This window comes from Eulemur rufifrons, chromosome 2 (genome assembly GCF_041146395.1).
Source record: "Eulemur rufifrons isolate Redbay chromosome 2, OSU_ERuf_1, whole genome shotgun sequence".
Lineage (NCBI taxonomy): Eukaryota > Metazoa > Chordata > Mammalia > Primates > Lemuridae > Eulemur > Eulemur rufifrons.
The window spans coordinates 91,411,160-91,429,204 of NC_090984.1; the positions used below are offsets into that span (position 1 = coordinate 91,411,160).

An 18,045-nucleotide genomic window follows, 5' to 3' on the forward strand; every position below is an offset into this window, starting at 1 on the left:
GCAGTCAACTGCATAATATACAAGCAATATCTATGTTTTTAATAATAATCATCTTCTTTGGCAGGCCAGAATCCAGCTGGACATGCAATATTTACATATCAAAATCCATGTTGTGTTCATCACACTGAGAGCAAGTGAAAATATATTTATATATATGTATATACTGTATATACACACATATGTATATAGATGTATATACTGTTTTAATATATTAACAAATATATATGTGTATATATATATTAAAAGTGGATTTCATCTTTGTCAGAGTCAGGTGATTCAGGCCTTGAAACACTAAAAATATCCTGACATGGTATTTGGGGAGGTACTTGGAGTGGCATTTGGGATTTGGGAGAAGAGGTCTGGGGTACACTTTTTTCTGACAGTATTTTTAAAATTTCTGCCACCTGCTTTTCTAGGGCAGTCATTCTGCAGCTTAGCAGCTGAATGTCCTCTTTGAGTTCATGTTTGACTTCCTGCAGTGTGGTCTGTAAGGCCTGCTCGGGGATGGGATAAAAGGGGTGCTTGGCATCAGCCTGAATGGGACTGTGCTCTAGCGGACTTCGGGCCTCACCAGCCTTATCCAAACGAAGGTCACTTTTTGTAATTCCACTGTCACAAGAATCTGTTTTCCTTAACGGGTTTTTGGTCACACTGTTCTCCGAATCGCTGCCCTTGGGGTCCTCTGACAATAGCCCCATCGACTCGGCTTTAGTGACATTATTCCAGTCTTCCTTTTTCTCCTCTTGGGCTCCCATATTATTCTTGAGTCGCAGCCACCCCTTTCCATTTCCATTTTTCATTCTTATCGGGCTGTTGACTTTGAGACATTTGGGGTCAGCACCGCCATTGGGCTTGAGTTCCATGGCATCACGGTTGTTCTGCTTAAGGGATTCGCTGGTTTTCACGTAGGCCAGAGACGTCTGAATGGGCGTGATCTGTGACACGGTTACCACGCTGGTGCCAGTGATGGAGGCGCCATTCTGCAAGGAGCGGCTTTCCACCTGGAGCTGGTTCCTCTCCGGGTCACTCTGCGTCGAGCCCTGATTCCGCAGCTCCTTCTGCTGTTTGAACTTCTGGAAGAGCTTTCGGACTGGGTGGTCCACCGGAATGCTGAGGGTCACCTCATTCTTCTGCCTGAGGCGCTCCTCTTCCTCCTTCTTCACGTCACTGATTTTACGGAAGATGATCTGTGGAGCGGGAGAGCCATTGGTTATATCATATACATATATGTAAATATATATCATATACATAAATGTAAATATATATGATAGATATATATTTATATCTATATATATAATATATATAATATGTTATATATATTATATATATATATACTGTCATTATAAAAGCAGATGGATTCAGAATTGTGTGATACTATGCTGGATGTGCTTTGTTTTACAAAGAAAACTCTTGAATATAAAAGATCTTTTCTGAAGGGAAAAATATTCTAATGCCATTTAACAGATGCAATATTCCTAAAACTCAACATAGGGACACTGACTACTTATACTCCCCTACACATCAGAGGGAGAATGCAGTCAGTCAAGAGACAGTTGAATAGAGGTACTCTGCTTGTAGTTTATGTTCCCATTATGTTCCCATTTAATAGAAAATACATATATTTGTATATGCATATAGTGTATGTATACATATATGTGTAAAAATATGCATTTACTTATTAAATTTTCCTGTAATGAATCACTGTTTTTGTATGTTTTTCCCTTTTATATAGAAATAGGATTCAAAACCTATTTTTATTATAATATCATCCTCTGTTTAGGGATCAAACAGTAAGAAGACTAGGCTATAAATGTACCGAAACTGTTTATTGAAAAGCTAGACACTTTATCAACATGGCACCTGGGTTGTGGGGGAGGAAGGTTTAAGTTTATTTATGTGACCCTAGAGGGCAGTACCAGCTCAATACACAGACTTCATTTCAATCTATTAATTGAATAAACCACCTTGAAAATTCTTGAACTTCCCACCATTAAAATATTCAAACAGAAGTAAGAATGTTTTCCATGCGACACTTTCACTGGGTTTGAGGTTGGACTCTTCAAATTCCAAGATTCTTTAGCTTTTAAATATAAAATTATAGATACAGTACATGTGAAGTTAGATCCATAAATAAATAATAAGCATAATTTTATTAAAAATTTTAAAAATAATATTGGGAAGAACTTATGATAACCCCATCAAGAGAAATATAAAGTGTTGGCTATGTAAGAAATTACCACCAACATTGTCAGAGTTGAAAGTGAATTCAGTAAGTGTGAGATTTTTGTTCAGAATCTTGAAAAACAAAGTAACTGCAGGTGAAGGCTGTAAGGGAAATTCAAAAGGGAGTAATATTAGATAAAGCACTTTCAGAATCAGACAACTTTATGACTCAAGCAAAATTAATTACCTCAATCACCTCTAAGTCATTGGTTAGGTTAGAAATACATGTGAAGCACAGTCTCCATCCCATAATATATACACGCAAAATATGGTGGTTCTCTCCCCCTTGAACTCTCCTAAAATAGTTCCTATTTGAAACCATTCTCATTACCCCTTTGAAGGCTCAGCAGCTTCCAAGAGTAACATACACTTACTGATTTTATACCAGAAACCAACACTAATGATGGTCGCTGTTAACAGAAAAGTCAGGAATGTTAGCAATCCTCCTTCCAGGTAAGAGCACATTTTCTTAATTTGAAATTGATGCACTAAATACAGTTTATGTAGTGGTAATGATTTGTATTTCAAAATAAATTATTCTGTAAATTCAATAACTGTCTGTAAAGGCCAACCCATTTTTTTCTCACTAGTGGCACATGAAATTGGGTCTTTTTGAAAGATATAATTCTAATCTCAAAGTTTGACATCAGAGCTCCAGCAGTTTAATTAGAAGTCTTTCAAAGGGTTGACATATTTCGTATGCTTCCTGAGTAAACGAAGCTTGTACTAAGCCTTCAAGATATTAACACTATGAATATGGACAAACCTAAACATGGAAACACAGATACAATTTTCCTATTTCATCCTGTTTGAAAGGCACTCACTTTGATTCTATGGACTGACATGTGGGGCCTAATATAAATGATTGGCCACATCCCCCTTCCCACTCTTCTGACCTTTTTTTTTTTTTTTAAAGGTAGTTGTTTAGCCTAGCATTGGTGTGATGTAACTGAGAGTAGTCTTCACATTTGGGAAAAAGGGATCCATTTCAAACAATCCGTGGAGGAGGGCAGGTCTAGGCACACAGGAAAGTCAGATAAATCCAGGGCCCCCCATGCAACATTTGGTACATACCAAAAAACTAAATATTATTTATCTGAATAGGACAGACCCATTCTTTAAAAAGTAATAACTGTTTGTTTGAAACTAGATTTTAACTGGGAATCCTGTATTTTTGTTTGCTAAATTTGGCAACCCTATTAATACGCAATAGACAAGGACATTACTATCTCTGTAATGTCTACATGTCCTGCCATATAATGAAAGATTTGGAATCTCTGACAACTGAGAATTTATAGGCCTCTTAGGCCAGAGCCTTATTTTTCAGATTTTCTATATAATGGCTAGTAATTGCTTCCAATTATTATGTGCTTACCAAGTTCAGGGTGTTTAGTGATTTAAGACTGTAATACGGCCACGTAAAATATCAGTAAGTCTTTTCCAGCTTCCTTGACCACCAGCTGCCCCCCACCCCGGCCCCAACCAAGGACAAGCAAAGGTGTTTGGATTGCTGTTATAAAACTGAAAACAAAGACTACAAATACCAAAATACCTAGTGCAAAGGGAGTCCTGTGCCTGTCTGCATCAGGGCACAGATGAGACAGAACTGGATTAGTATTTTGCCACCAAGAAAACTTAAAAGTAACTGGGAAAGAGAAAGAATCAAGCTTTGCGATGTTAGGTAACAGAATTCTAAGAGTGTTGCACATTGTTCCTTTCCCTTTCTCTCTCTACTCCAGGGGATAGGGAATGAGGTGATATTAGACCTCAAGCTCCCTTGAGGCTTGGGGTACTGATGAACAAGACTGGCCCCAACTTCTCCTCTGAAGTTTGTACAGCAACAGGACATACACATCCACTTTCTGAAGCCAACAATGCACAATGGGAAAAAAAACATATGCTCACGTGAGAGTACAAAGACACCCCTCTTTGCTCCTCACCTTTCATCTCCTGTATAGCCCCGATGGTCACTGGCTAGGAACCTCGTGAGCTCAGGAAGCCACAGAAGGTAACCATTTGTGACTTTGGTCTCCTAGAAGCCAGATAAGGCAAAGGTATTCCATGAGCTGAGAACAGTTATTGCATCTATAGGACACCAGCTGCCAGGGCCTTACGGATCATGAAATGTGCCCCACATAAATAGAGCCAGCAGTTGGGTATGGCCAGCTCAAAAGGCCAGCACACTGAGGAGTGACCACAAGCCCTCAAGATCTCAAGATCTCGGACACTGGGTACTAAAGTAGATCTACCTTTTCACTTAACAGCAGGCCCACAGACAATCTTAAGTCCAGTGAAAGCAGAAGCCAGTGCAGAGGGAGAGTTAGGATATGAGATTTCATACCCAACCTACATAATGTGAACTGCAGCCTAACCAAAAACAATAACACTTGCATTTGATCAACTACTGACCATATCCAGATGTTTAAGATAGAGGTAATTTTTTAAAAAATTACTTAAGTGGATTGAATTTATAGAATTAGATTAAATTTATTGTACTTTCTTTTTGTTTTTTTTTACTATGGCACAGAAATAATGACACTGAAAAAGTTATAAAAAGTTTTCATATAGCAAAGGGGGCACTTCCACACAGGTATTTTCTCACTTAACTGTCATAACTACTATATGAAATGGGTCCTATTATTCTCATGTTACAGAGGAGCAAACTGAGGCATAGAGAGTTTATGTGGTTTAAGTCACACACTGAACAAGACTGAAGCTCTGTGCTTGCTGGGTACATAGTAGCCTTGACTAATAAGCGGAGAGAGCTTCATGGGAAGCAGACTCCAGATTCTCCTCACTCTCAAAAGCAAAGCCAGGAATTTTCTGGCCCCCATCAAAGCTGCCTTGTGCTTTCTTTTAACTTCCTTCTACATATACTAAATGCATTTCCTTTATGAAAGGCAGAGTCAAAGGATATGATTTTCCCTGAACTCTGATACCATCCTTAATTCTACTCATACCTAGATTCATTTGTTTATGAGAACAGGGTTTTTGTCTATTTTGTTAACTGCTGCATCTCCAGTGTCTACAACAGTGCCTGCTACATTGAAAGTACTCAATAAATAAATGTTACTCATTAATTCAATAGACTTTTCATGCATTCAGCAAATGTACACTCATGATGGGTCTATGAATAGAAAGTGTTACAAATAAGAAGGATGTTTTCTAATTCCTTCACTATTTTCCACTCTCTAAACAATCAATCATTGTTATCTGTAATATTATTATTGATCATTAGTGTCTACTATTATTTCCTTATTTGGAAGCAGACACTATATAGTCTATCTTCTGCCATTCCTAGCACCTAGCCCACTGCCAAGCACAAGTAAACAATTAACAAATGCATGGTGAGGAGAAACAGGTTCAAATCTTTGATCCACTTAGTCTTTCAAAGCTCTTGAATCAGAACCTTCCTTCAATTTCATTGTAAGGATGCAGTAACATCCATTAGGAACTCATTTTCCAGCTTATGACAATACAAAATTTTCTTAATGCAAGGTAAAAGAATATAAGCACTAAAATTAAAAACAGGAAAAATGAAGAGGTGATTTTATCATGTTTATAAGCTTTAGAGACTAATGTACTCAAGTGCCACCATCAGTTAATCCATGTCTTGTATGTAAAGTATGAAAGTTTTTTTGTTAAAATGAATGAATTAAGTTAAATGCATTAAGAATGCATTAAGTTAAAAAGAATGCATCATATAACAAGAAAATAAACCATTTACTAACATAAGTAACTCACTGTATTTCAAAAACACTAAATGCAATAGGTTCTCTCAATTAAGTGCTCATAGTTTTAAAAACAACTTTGTGACCCTAAACTCCAGTTTTGAATAACATTGAATATTTAATCTTAAGAAAACTACATTTCCATGTTAATTATTCTATGTTACCGTTATGAGTATTCTCAAATTAATTCTGCTGAATGTTTCCAGAAGTGCTTTTTACCTTTAATTTTTTTTATCATGAACACAATAAATGGTTCAACTTAAAAACTTAACAAAAAGATTGAAAAATTTTACTTAATGTGTTTAACAATAATGTGTTTTTATTTAGATTTAAAAAAAATTTTGCATGCTACGCTTTAGCCATTGAAAGAACCTGCAAACAATAAGACTTTTCATAATCCAGTTGAGTCTTTCATGAGCAATGTGTCATAGAGAAAGTATAAAGTCTCCTGCTCATTCAATACATAAACCATATAATTTTATCCAATTATTACGTGGAAATTATTTTTTTCTCTAGAAAACAAATTTTGTTAAAAATCCACAAAGAAATTATTTTAGAAAGTGTTAAAGGACTCGAGTTCATATGAGCTCAACTTGTATGAATTAAGCTTTGTACAAGAAAAAATATATATCCACAATTATCAATGTAGTGTTAAAAAAAAAAATCTCAGTATTATTAGCCCATACTCCTTGCATCTGATGTATTCTGTCCATCTTTTGTCTGATGGCAAATCAAATTGCTATTGAACACCACAAAAATTAAGGACAAAATTTAAAAAGAAAAATCAAGAATCAGGCTATGGTTCCAGCCACACATTTATTGGTAGAATGCACAATAGCTTGTATTGTTTCTATCAGAAAAGAGGTTTATTTCATTTAAGCTTTTCTTCTCTGTGCTTCATTATGTTCTGCAGATTCCATGCTGGAAGGTTTAATTTATTTAAATGATAAAAGCTTCTTAAACTTAACAGGGAACCTGGCCAACTGAGCTTTCCATTTCAAAAGTAGGACATTTGATCATAAGAGTGATATCAAAAATTGAATAATTTGAATGTGTACTGAACTTTGAAATCCAATAAAGGCAAGGGGGAAAAAGGGGTTAGAATCATTTGTTTAATGACATGGATTTAGTATTACATAATTTGCAGAAAGACAGAGGTGTTTTCTCTCAAATGGCTCACCACTTTCCAGATCTATCCATCTAGAGAATCAACCGGGAATTTACAGCTATATGTGATCAAGCAGTGAGTGGCCCTGGTTCATCTGACTATCCTGGGATCTAGTTGATTTGGTCCTTTGGTTCTTCTTACTGTTCCCATAAACTAAGTCACAAATTCTAACTCTAGTACTTCCAATCCATGCCAACTTGAATTAATACAACAAAGCATTATTTATTAAACAGTATCATGTGCATATCAGAGGCTGTAGGCTCCTAATCAGGGCCACAGTGACGGGGCTGTGGGAAATGCCCTTTCCACAAATTTAGATGTTTGTAGGGCAGTGATACTGCATCACACTCTGTTTTGAGATATGCCTGCCTTGCCCCTTGTAAATTATAGGCTCTCCAAGGGGAAGGAATGTGTTATAGATCTAGCTCAGCCTCTTAGGTCCCCCAAAAACTTTGGATAATTAATTAATTAATTAATGTAAATGCAAAGTAAAAGGAAGATAGGAAGGTAAGTAGAAAGAAAAGAGGACAGAAGACAGGAAGGAGGAGGGAGGGAGAGAGGGAAGGAAGAAAAGAGAAGGAATATCTTTCGGTTTTGCTACTTTATTGTGTAATGTCTAATGTGGATGAGGGTGGTTTTGCAAATGCAAAACATTCTAGAATTACTGGTACAATTACTGAATTCGCTAATGAAATGTCCTAGGCCCCATCTTTCTTTACCAAATAAAAGATCATGCATCTCGGTTCTCCAGGCTATCATAAATACTACAATGTGTTTTCCATAAGGAACAAAACATAGATTGTAACTTTACAGATGCTAGCATAGCTTTGAAATACAGATTCTCAATACGTATATTTTTATTGCTAAAGGTTTTTTGTTTAAAAAATAAGATGGAAGACAAACTCTTCAAAAGCAAGAATATAGCTATTGCAAGGTAAAGCTGAATTTAAAGGTTTGCATTTACTATCTCAAATATTGTAGTAATCCATGGACTGACTTCCTTGCCTTGATTTCTAATCTCATTTTCCTTCATTCCATTCTTTGCTATTGCAAAGAATATAAAATATGATAGTGTCATAGGTTAAAAAATTACAGAATAAAATAAAAATTCCTTAATAATAAGTCAGGAAGCTCGAGGTGGTCCAGCCCTACCTACATCTCCAGACTCTGTTTCCTTCACTCCTCACTTGGCTTCACACACCAGCCAAATCACTTTGAGGTCCAGAACATTTTCATGATATTGCACACATTGTTCTCTCTCCTCCTCCTCCTCCTCCTCACCTGCTGGAGAACTCCTACTTATCCTTTGATGCTGAGCTCAACTGTGTCCTTTATGAGGTAGGACCAGCTACATAATTTTCAGGGCCTAATGTAACATAAAAATTCAGGGTCTCTAACATCATACTTAATTGGAAAATACTGAAAGATTTCCCTCTAAGATTAGAAGAGAGAGAAGCATGTATGATCTCACACTTTTATCCAACATTGTCTTAGAGGTTCTAGCCAGGGAAATTGCCAAGATAATGAAATAAAAGATATCCAGACTGACAATGAAAAATTAAAACTATCTCTATTGGAGATAACATGATCATGTATATAGAAAATCCTAAGGAATCCACCAAAAAACTGTTAGAGCTAATAAAGGAATTCAGCAAGGATGTAGAATACAAAATCAGTCTAAAAATCTGTTGTATTTCTATATGCCAGCTATGAACCATCTGGAAATAAAATTTGAAAACAATTTCATTGACAATAGCATAAAGGAGAATAAAATACTTAGGAATAAATTTAACAAAATAAGTGCAGGAATTATACACATAAAACTACAAAACATTGCTGAAATAAGTTTAAAAAACCTAAATAAATGGAAAGACATCTCATGGTTACGGACTGGAAGACAGTATTGTTAACAAAGTTCCAACTGCCCACTTTTCATAAATTGACAAGCTGACACTAAAATTCAGATGGAAATTCAAGGGACCCAGAATAGTCAAAACAATATTGAAAAATGAGAACTTGGAGGACTCACAATTCCCAGTTTTAAAACTTATTACAAAGCTATGGTAATCAAGGGATTTGGTACTGGCATAACAGTAGACATATGCATCAATGGAATAGAATTGAGGTTCTGAAATAAACCCATTCCTCTACGGCCAATTGATTTTTGACAAGGGAGCCAAGGGGCTTCAATGAGGAAATAATAATCTTTTCAACAAGTGGTGCTAGAACAAATGCGTATCCACAAACAAAAAATATATACGGATGTGTGCCTCACACTATATACAAAATTAAAATGGTTCAAAGATCTAAATTTAAGACCTAAAACTGTAAAATTCTTGGAACAAAACAAAAATATAAATTTTAGTGAACCTGAATTAGGCAACAGTTTCTTAGATAGGCATCTAAATCTCCAGCCACTAAAAGAAAACATAAGTGAATTGGACTCCATAAAAAATTTAAAATTATATGCTTGAAAGGATACTATCAAAGCAAAAAGACAACCTATAGAATGGGAGAAAATATATGCAAATAATATATCTGTTATGGGTATAGTATCCAGAATATATAAAGAATGATTACAACTCAACAATAAAAAGACAAAAGAAAAATAATTTTAAAACAAAGTATTTGAATAGACATTTTGCACACCCATGAAGCCAGCTAGGGGGCTTTCACTAAGCCCCCAGTCAGAGGTGGGCCTGTCCTGTTCCATGCACCCCAACAGCACTTATTTCATGCCACTTATTACATTGTGGGATGTAGCAGCAAACAAGACATTCGTTCACATTACAAATATCACACACCATGGAGTACTACTCAGCCCTAAAAAGGAATGAAACAATGTCTTTTGCAGCAATTTGGATGGAACTGAAGACCATTATCCGAAGTAAAGTATCTCAAGAATGGAAAAACAAACACCACATATACTCTGTAATAATTGGAACTAATTGATGGGCACACATGGGTACAAAAGGAAGTAAAAATCGTTGGAAATCAAGAAAGGGGAAAGGTGTGGGAGGGGAGGGTAAAAACCTACCTAATAGGCACAAACCACCCTAATAGGCACTATTTGGGTGGTAGGCACACTTACAGCCTTGACAAAAGCATTATAAAAGCTACCCATGTAATAAAAACATTTGTACCCCCTTAATATTTTGAAATAAAAAAATAAAAGTAAAACATTTAGTCCAAGCAAAAGGATAAACAGTAGCACCATTTTCTGAGATGGAGAAGCCTGGAATGGTGGAATATAAACTAAAAAGATAAGTCATTCACACCCTTACACACACGCACACACACAAACACACTCCCCCCCCCACACACAAATATGCATACATATATGCACACATGCACAATATACGAAAGTAGAGCAGGAACAGGATAACTGACTAAACATTCCCATCTAAAATGGCAGGGAAAAATGGTCGAGAGACTCAGTATCACTGGCCCACAGCAACGATGACGTCTGACAGGCAAGGATTGTAAGGCCCCTCTGCCCTGGCCAAGGAGTAAATTCCTTTATTATTCTCCAGTCTGATGTCCAAGACAAGCTCTCTCAGGCTCTTTGTCCCGATTCCCCTGTAGTGAGACCTAATATGGGTACTTGAGAGTTCATCCCATTTTAGGACTGCAGGGCTTCCTCAGCTACTTCCTGCCTATGCAAATTTGGGGACCCAAAGTTTGTTTTGGGGATCACATAAAAAGAACTTTTAAGGTCAAACTTGTGGTTTCTTTGGTAATATAATTTTCTCAAAATTTTTAATAAGTTCCTAAAGTTTCTTATCTATTCACAGTCAATTCTATGTGCTTGGAACCTCACAAAAAGTTCTTTCCGAGATATAATTATCAAGCCTGATTTAATCCTTTACTTTCCTGACACCAGGTCTGCTAAGTCTCACTCTTTTTCTCGCTCTCTCTCTCTCCCCGACCCCATAATGGCAGATACATTGAAGGCATCAGGCTTGGTGGGAAGGTCACATCCCTAATCTGATCTTTGCCCCTAAACTAAATCTTAATGAATTTCTTGCACAATGGCTTTTCCATCTTATTCTTACTTTTCCCTCATTCTCATTTCCATTCCACATCTACTTACAAGCCAAGCAACTCTAAGATCACCTCTTTCTTGTTGTGCCTTCTTAAACATAACTAGTCACAGCCCACACATATCACCAATATTGTTTTCCAACCCTTTCCAATAGAGCTATGGCACCGGAAGACAATGATAGGTAGCAAATTTACCAAATGTTTGATCATTGAGTAGTATTTGTCTCCATCTTTCCAATTCTCAAATATTAATTTACTTCCACTCTTGCTAAGTCAATGTCACATTTTTAAAACAAATGGTGATAGAGCCCACTATTGGAATCAATTTAAGCCAATGCCCAGTAGCATTGCAATTGCCACCCATTTCTTAGCATTTGAAAATTCAGAATAAAATTTAGAAGAATAACATCATTTTCTTTCTAAGTTCTTAGCATAGAATTTTTAGCATACTCAAGCTCAATGGAACAAAAATGATAAAGAAAAACCTTCACTCTCATGCTTTGCTGGCAATGTAAAAATACAGCTCACACTACTTGCCAGAGGCCCGTAAGTGAACCATTAGACCCCATTGTCTTTGAAACATAATTATTCCAGTTACAATACAGATTGCTTTCAGATGTTTTCATCTTGGTATCATTAAAATAAAAATACCAGGATTAGGGGAATTGTACTAAGTACTTCATGTGAACTGTTGTCTCATTTAATTTACACAATAATCCACTGTTAAGATGAAAACACTAAAGCTTGGAGAGATTTTAAAATCTTCCCCAAGTCTACACTGCTAATGAGTGACAAAGCAGGGTTTCCAACCCAGGTTTATTGGACTTAAAGACTAGGCTACTCTGACTTATGAATCCTGAGCTAAATTTTTGTAACTGGCCTGGAACAAAAGAAATCAAATGATGAAGGAGGCTGAATCATTTTCATAATGACATATATTAAAAGTCATCATTCTAGGCTGGAAGTTCAACATACACAAAGAGATATATACCTATGAATATGTAGTGGGACTCTAGTGTGTATGTAGAAAATAATATTATTTGACATTTGGCAAATGCAATACACTTTATAAAGCACTTCAGCATAGATTACCTCATTTTCTTCTTACAACTCAGTACATCAGGCAGGGCAATTATGATTGTTTCCATTTGACAGATGAGGCTCAGAGAAGTTATGTGACTTGCCTAAGCTCGCCCAGCTAGTAAAAGGCTAAGCTAGCACTGAAATCCATTCCCTAATGCCAACTCCAGTGCTGTGGCTTCAGCTTTTGCATTAAAGGGTAGTGGCTGCACCTCAGGGGAAATGATCACTGAAGTAGGGTTATAGTATCTTTAAAAAATATTTTTTATAATCAAAGAAATTTTCTATAGCTTCTGCTTGTAAAACCAACTCTAGCACATGTATTTACAAATTTGTTACTTTTTACATTTGATTTCTAGAAGAATAATGTAATATTTACTTAATAACACACACACACAAAATCGTCACTGTCCCTGTTTGGAAATATAGGATAAATGAATAGTTTTTCTCTATTATTGTAGTATCTTCTGGAAGGATTTAGCAATGTATATCTAGTCTAGGTGATATGTTACTGTTTCAGTTTTTTAGAGTAGGAATAAAATTTACATAAAATGAAATTTTTAGGATATGGTACTTTTTAGTTTTGTAAAATTTAATAGCTGAAACTTACAGGAGTCAAAGTGATTAGCCACTTGGATGTATAGCCAATCATTTATAGTTTGACCTAGAACCATTAGTGCATTAATAAAATATGGTATATGTATACAATGGAATACTACTCAATTACAAAAACCAATGGTGATCTAGCACCTCTTATATTATCCTGGATAGAGCTTGAGCCACTTTTCTGGTTTCTAAATCCACTCTTCACTTTCCTTATAGAGTATTTATTATTTATGGATTAAAATTATGGGATGAGATTTTAAAAAATATAGAGTTCTCTGAAAGGCAAGCATTAGAGTACCATCTCTGACATTGACTACTTGCGTAAATTTGGTCAGGCCACTTTGACCTTCTAAACATCAGGTGTGTTTAAAGATCTATTACATACCAGTACCACACTGTTTTGGTTACTATCACCTTGTAGTATAATTTGAGATCAGGTAATGTGATGCTTCCATTTTTGTTCTTTTTGCTTAGGATTGCTTTGGCTATTAGGGCTCTTTTTTGGTTCCACATGAATTTTAGGATTATTTCTTCTAATTCTGTGAAGAATGACATTGTTGTTTTAATAGAGGTTGCACTGAATATGTAGATTGCTTTGGGCAGTATGGTCATTTTGATGATATTGATTCTTCCAGTCCATGGGCATAGGATATTTCTCCATTTGTTTATGTCATCTACAATCTATTTCATTAGTGTTTTGTAGATTTCCTCAGAGAGATCTTTCACCTACTTGGTTAAATAGATCCCTAGATATTTTTTGTAGCTACTGTAAATGGGATTGCCTTCTTGATTTGGTTCTCAGCTTGATTATTATTGGTGTATACAAATAGGCACATAGGTCAATGGAATAGAATAGGGAACTCAGAATTAAAGACACATATCTACAACCAATTGATCCTTGACAAAGTCAACAAAAATATACACCGGGGAATAGGTACTCTTCAATAAATGGTGCTGGAAAAATTGAATTGTCATACGCAGAAGAATGAAACTAGATCCCTATCTCTTACCAAATACAAAAGAATCAACTCAATATGGATTAAAAACTTAAATATAATACTTGAAACTGTAACAATACCAGAAGAAAACCTAAGGAAACTCTTCTGGATATTGGTTTAGGCAAAGAATTCATGAATAAGACCTCAAAAATACAAGTAACAAAAACAAAAATAGACAAATGGTAACTAATTAAACTGAAAAGCTTCTTCACAGCAAGAGAAATAATCAACAGAGTGGACAGACAATATGCAGAATGTAAGAAAATGTTTTCAAACTATCCATTCTACAGGGGACTGATACACAGAACTTACAAGAACTTCAAACAACTCAACAATAACAACAACAATGAAACACATACAACACCATTAAAAAGTGGCTAACAGACATGAGAAGACATTTTTCAAAAGAAGACATACAAATAGCCAAGTATATGAAAAAATGCTCAACATCACTAAGGATTAGAGAAATGCAAATCAAAGCCAAAATGAGCTATCATCTTACACCAGTCAGAATGGCCACTATTAAAAAGTCAAACAATAACAGATGTTGGTGAGGATAGGGAGAAAAAGGAATGCTTATGCACTATTGGTGGGAGTGTAAATTAGTACAGCCTCTATGGAAAACAGTGTAGAGATTTCTCAAAGAACTAAAACTAGAACTACCATTCAATCCTGCAATCCCACTACTGAGTAGCTACTCAAAAGAAAGAGATCATTATATCAAAAAGATACCGTCACTTGTATGTTTATTGCAGCACTATTCACCATAGCAAAGATTTGGAATCAACTGAAGTGTCCATCAACTGATGACTGGAAAAGGAAAAAGTGGTTGTGTGTGTGTGTGTGTGTGTGTATACATACACACAATGGTATACTATTGTGTGTGTGTATATCACAATGGTATACTATTTAGCCATGAAAAAGAATGAAATCGCATCTTTTTCAGAAACTTGGATGGAACTGGAGACCATTACCTTAAGCTAAACAACTCAGAAACAGAAAATCAAATACCCCATGGTCCCACTTATAAGTGGAAGCTAAATAATGTGTACATATGGACTAATAGACATTGGAGACTCAGAAGGGTGAGAGGGTGGGAGGGGAAAAGGGCTGAGGAACTACTTAAAAAAAGATATATTTAAGGTAAACAATTCTCTATTTTATCAGGTTGGCATAGCTATTCCATATAAAATAGATATCAACTGCTTATGTTGAATCTAATGAGTAGCATAAATACAGCATGTGTTCATCCAGGTCCAAAATTAAGAATAAGATCTTTAAGTATTTTTTGGTTGCAAAATAACCAAATTCTGATTGAGTAGCCTTTTATTTGCCACCTGGATTTTCTAACATTCCACAGAAGCAAAACCAGACATGCAAGTGACTTTGCCCTGCCTAATTGGACCATTTCCACCCCATTCCAAGTTAAGAATTTGATTATTCATTACCTTTAGTCTAAAGTAGACAGCATTTTCTTGCCTTTCACAGATTAGAAAGTAATATGCCATATAAACTATTTTATATTTAATTTAGTAAAAGTCCACTAAGAACATCACCAGTAACTAGTGCCATTTCCAGTTTGACAATTCCTTTTCCAGGAGACTTGATGTTTAGCGTATCTGGTGGAAGTGCAAAGATGGATCATTTGAAGATTGGAGTTCCAGTCCTAGACAGGGCTCTAATCGGCTATGCAATTTTGTGTGCAAGTCCCATAGTATTTCTGGACTTTAGTCCTTTATTTAAATAGTGATACAATGATGGAGCTGGACTTAATTCTTTTCAGATCTAACTATCTTTGAGTATATGACATAAGAGGTCGGTACCTGACTCTTAAAAAAAAAAAAAGACAATCTCCTTTGTGTTCTTTAAATTGTTCCTAACATAACTTCTTGCTAGAAGATAACACACTTGCCCCATTTTTAGGTGTCAAAATTTCCTTGCACCAAACTCTGCTGATATTTCTATGACCCTTAGTAACAATTATAGATCTAGGATACACTTGCTGTTTCTATTTGTTTTATTTCTGCTTCTTCTGGAGGCATGCTCTCATACTGTGCTGAGAGAAGATGAAAATTTGCTGCTAATTACCAACATTTGTGCTTCTAACCATTGCTAGCCAGTAATTGAATTACGGTGTCTAGAGTCGAGTACTCACTAATAACTTAGTCCCTATAGTGTTGAACTGTAATTAGTTATTCCAGTCAAAGAAGAGTATGAGAAGCCATGCTGCCTGTTTTTTTAGTGTTGCAATTGTCAGGAATTGGAACTTACAATTTTAAAAAGAGAAGAGCCTGTTTAACTGACTGAAATATGCTAGTACATTTGCCCACCAACACGCATGCACACACGCACACATACACACAGCAAAGCCAGGAGAGGCCCTGGGAAGTGCTGTCTGAGCTGTCATTATTGGAAAGCCTGGTTAAAGAGATCTAGGCTCTGCATGTTATTGGAATATGAATTGCAGAAAATTACAAATAAGTATCAGTATTAAAATATATGATAATTTCACTGAAAACTTCCTATATAAATATTTTTATTTCATTGGTACCAAATTTAATGTTTAATAAAAATCATATGTATCCATGATTTATTCTCTTTGAAAGTGTCTTTACACAGTCAAAATAGATCTCCCATTGTCATATTCTACTTGTATTTAGTGAGTTGTGTTACCATGGGATGGAAGAACCTCATACTCCATGTATTACTGGGATTAGAGACACTATCAGTGACTAACATTACCTACGGGTAATGTGAGAAGAGGCTTTACTCTCTTTTCTTGGAAAGCACAGATTATGTTAGCCCAGTATATACTTCGGAGAGTTTTGGCTCTGAGGGAAAGATAAACTCTGAAGAAAGAACTGAAGCATTTTAGTTGAGGATTGTATGGTGTAAGAATGGAAAAGTATGACAGTTCATAGTCAACTGAGGACATCAGAGTAGAAAGAGGGAGAGTAGAAGAGTTTATAATTCTGAGAATCAGTTGAACTCCAGGTATATACTATGCACAAAAATAGATGACTTAAGTAAATGCAAATACGGACATATGTACACCACATATATGCAGCTACTTTCTCAATATCTCCACTTCGATAGCCATTAAGCATCTCAACCTTAATATGTCTCGGAACAAACTACAGACTTTCCAGACCTGGGAAACAGCATTGCACATTACCTGGAGATCCTAGCCTTTGAATGGGATACAATGCTTGCGTGAGGCTTGCTATTTATTGTCCACTCTGAGTTCTAAGTGCGGGAAGAAGGGGTAAGACTGTCAATCTCTATGGCAGAGATGACAAACTTATCACCAAACCGTTTCCTCTTGTTCCCTTGCACAAGGCTAGATGACATTTCCTTGACTCTGAGATAGGAGTTGCCACACGACTGAACTTTACCTAAGGGAACATGAGCAGAAACATGCATCATGTCCAGGCCTAGCCTAGTATAATTTCCCTGCAGGGTCCATTCTTTTGTTACCAGCAGGAAGTGAAGCATCAGTGTATCTAAGGGACAAGGGAGCCAGAAGATGAAAGGCATCTGGGCTCCTAAATCAACAAAGAAAGACTGCCCACCACACACTTGCTTTGAATTGTTACATAAATTAGAATTAAATTTTTACTACCTTATGGCACTTAAATGAGGGGGTATATTGATTTTAGTAGCTGTCACTTTCTTTACAAAAAACTGATGGATTTTCTGTGAATTTTCAGTTTGATTTATTTTTATTGTCATATAAACTTTTTAATATAGAATTGAGGTCAAAAGAAAAATTAAAATAATCTACATTTCTTTGCATGCAAACCAGGTCTTTACTTTTTCTTTCTAGATTTTGCAAGAATACAGAGCTACCCTAGGCATTTGCTTTTATATTATAAAATGAAGAATGGCTAACAAACATATGAAAAAATGTTCAACATCTCTAATCATCAGGGAAATGCAAATCAAAACCACAATGAGATATCACTTAACTCCAGTGAGAATGGCCTTTATCAAAAAGTCCCAAAACAATATATGTTGGTGTGGATGCGGAGACACAGGAACACTCATACCCTGCTGGTGGGACTGTAAACTAGTGCAACCCCTATGGAAAACAATATGGAGATACCTTAAACAGATTCAAGTAGACCTACCATTCGATCCAGCAATCCCATTATTGGGCATCTACCCAGAAGAACAAAAGTCATTCTATAAAAAA

The 18,045-nt window shown here is 35.9% G+C and overlaps 1 protein-coding gene across 1 annotated transcript in view; it reads right to left on the reverse strand.

Moving 5' to 3' along the window:
• Positions 1-239: 239 nt before the first annotated feature.
• The window catches only part of KCNH5 (potassium voltage-gated channel subfamily H member 5), a 272,418-nt gene continuing 254,612 nt past the window's right edge, over positions 240-18,045 (reverse strand). The window contains exon 11 of the mRNA XM_069465044.1: positions 240-1,187. Within this exon, the coding sequence (XP_069321145.1) occupies positions 240-1,187 (948 nt within the window). The remainder of the gene's footprint in view (positions 1,188-18,045) is intronic.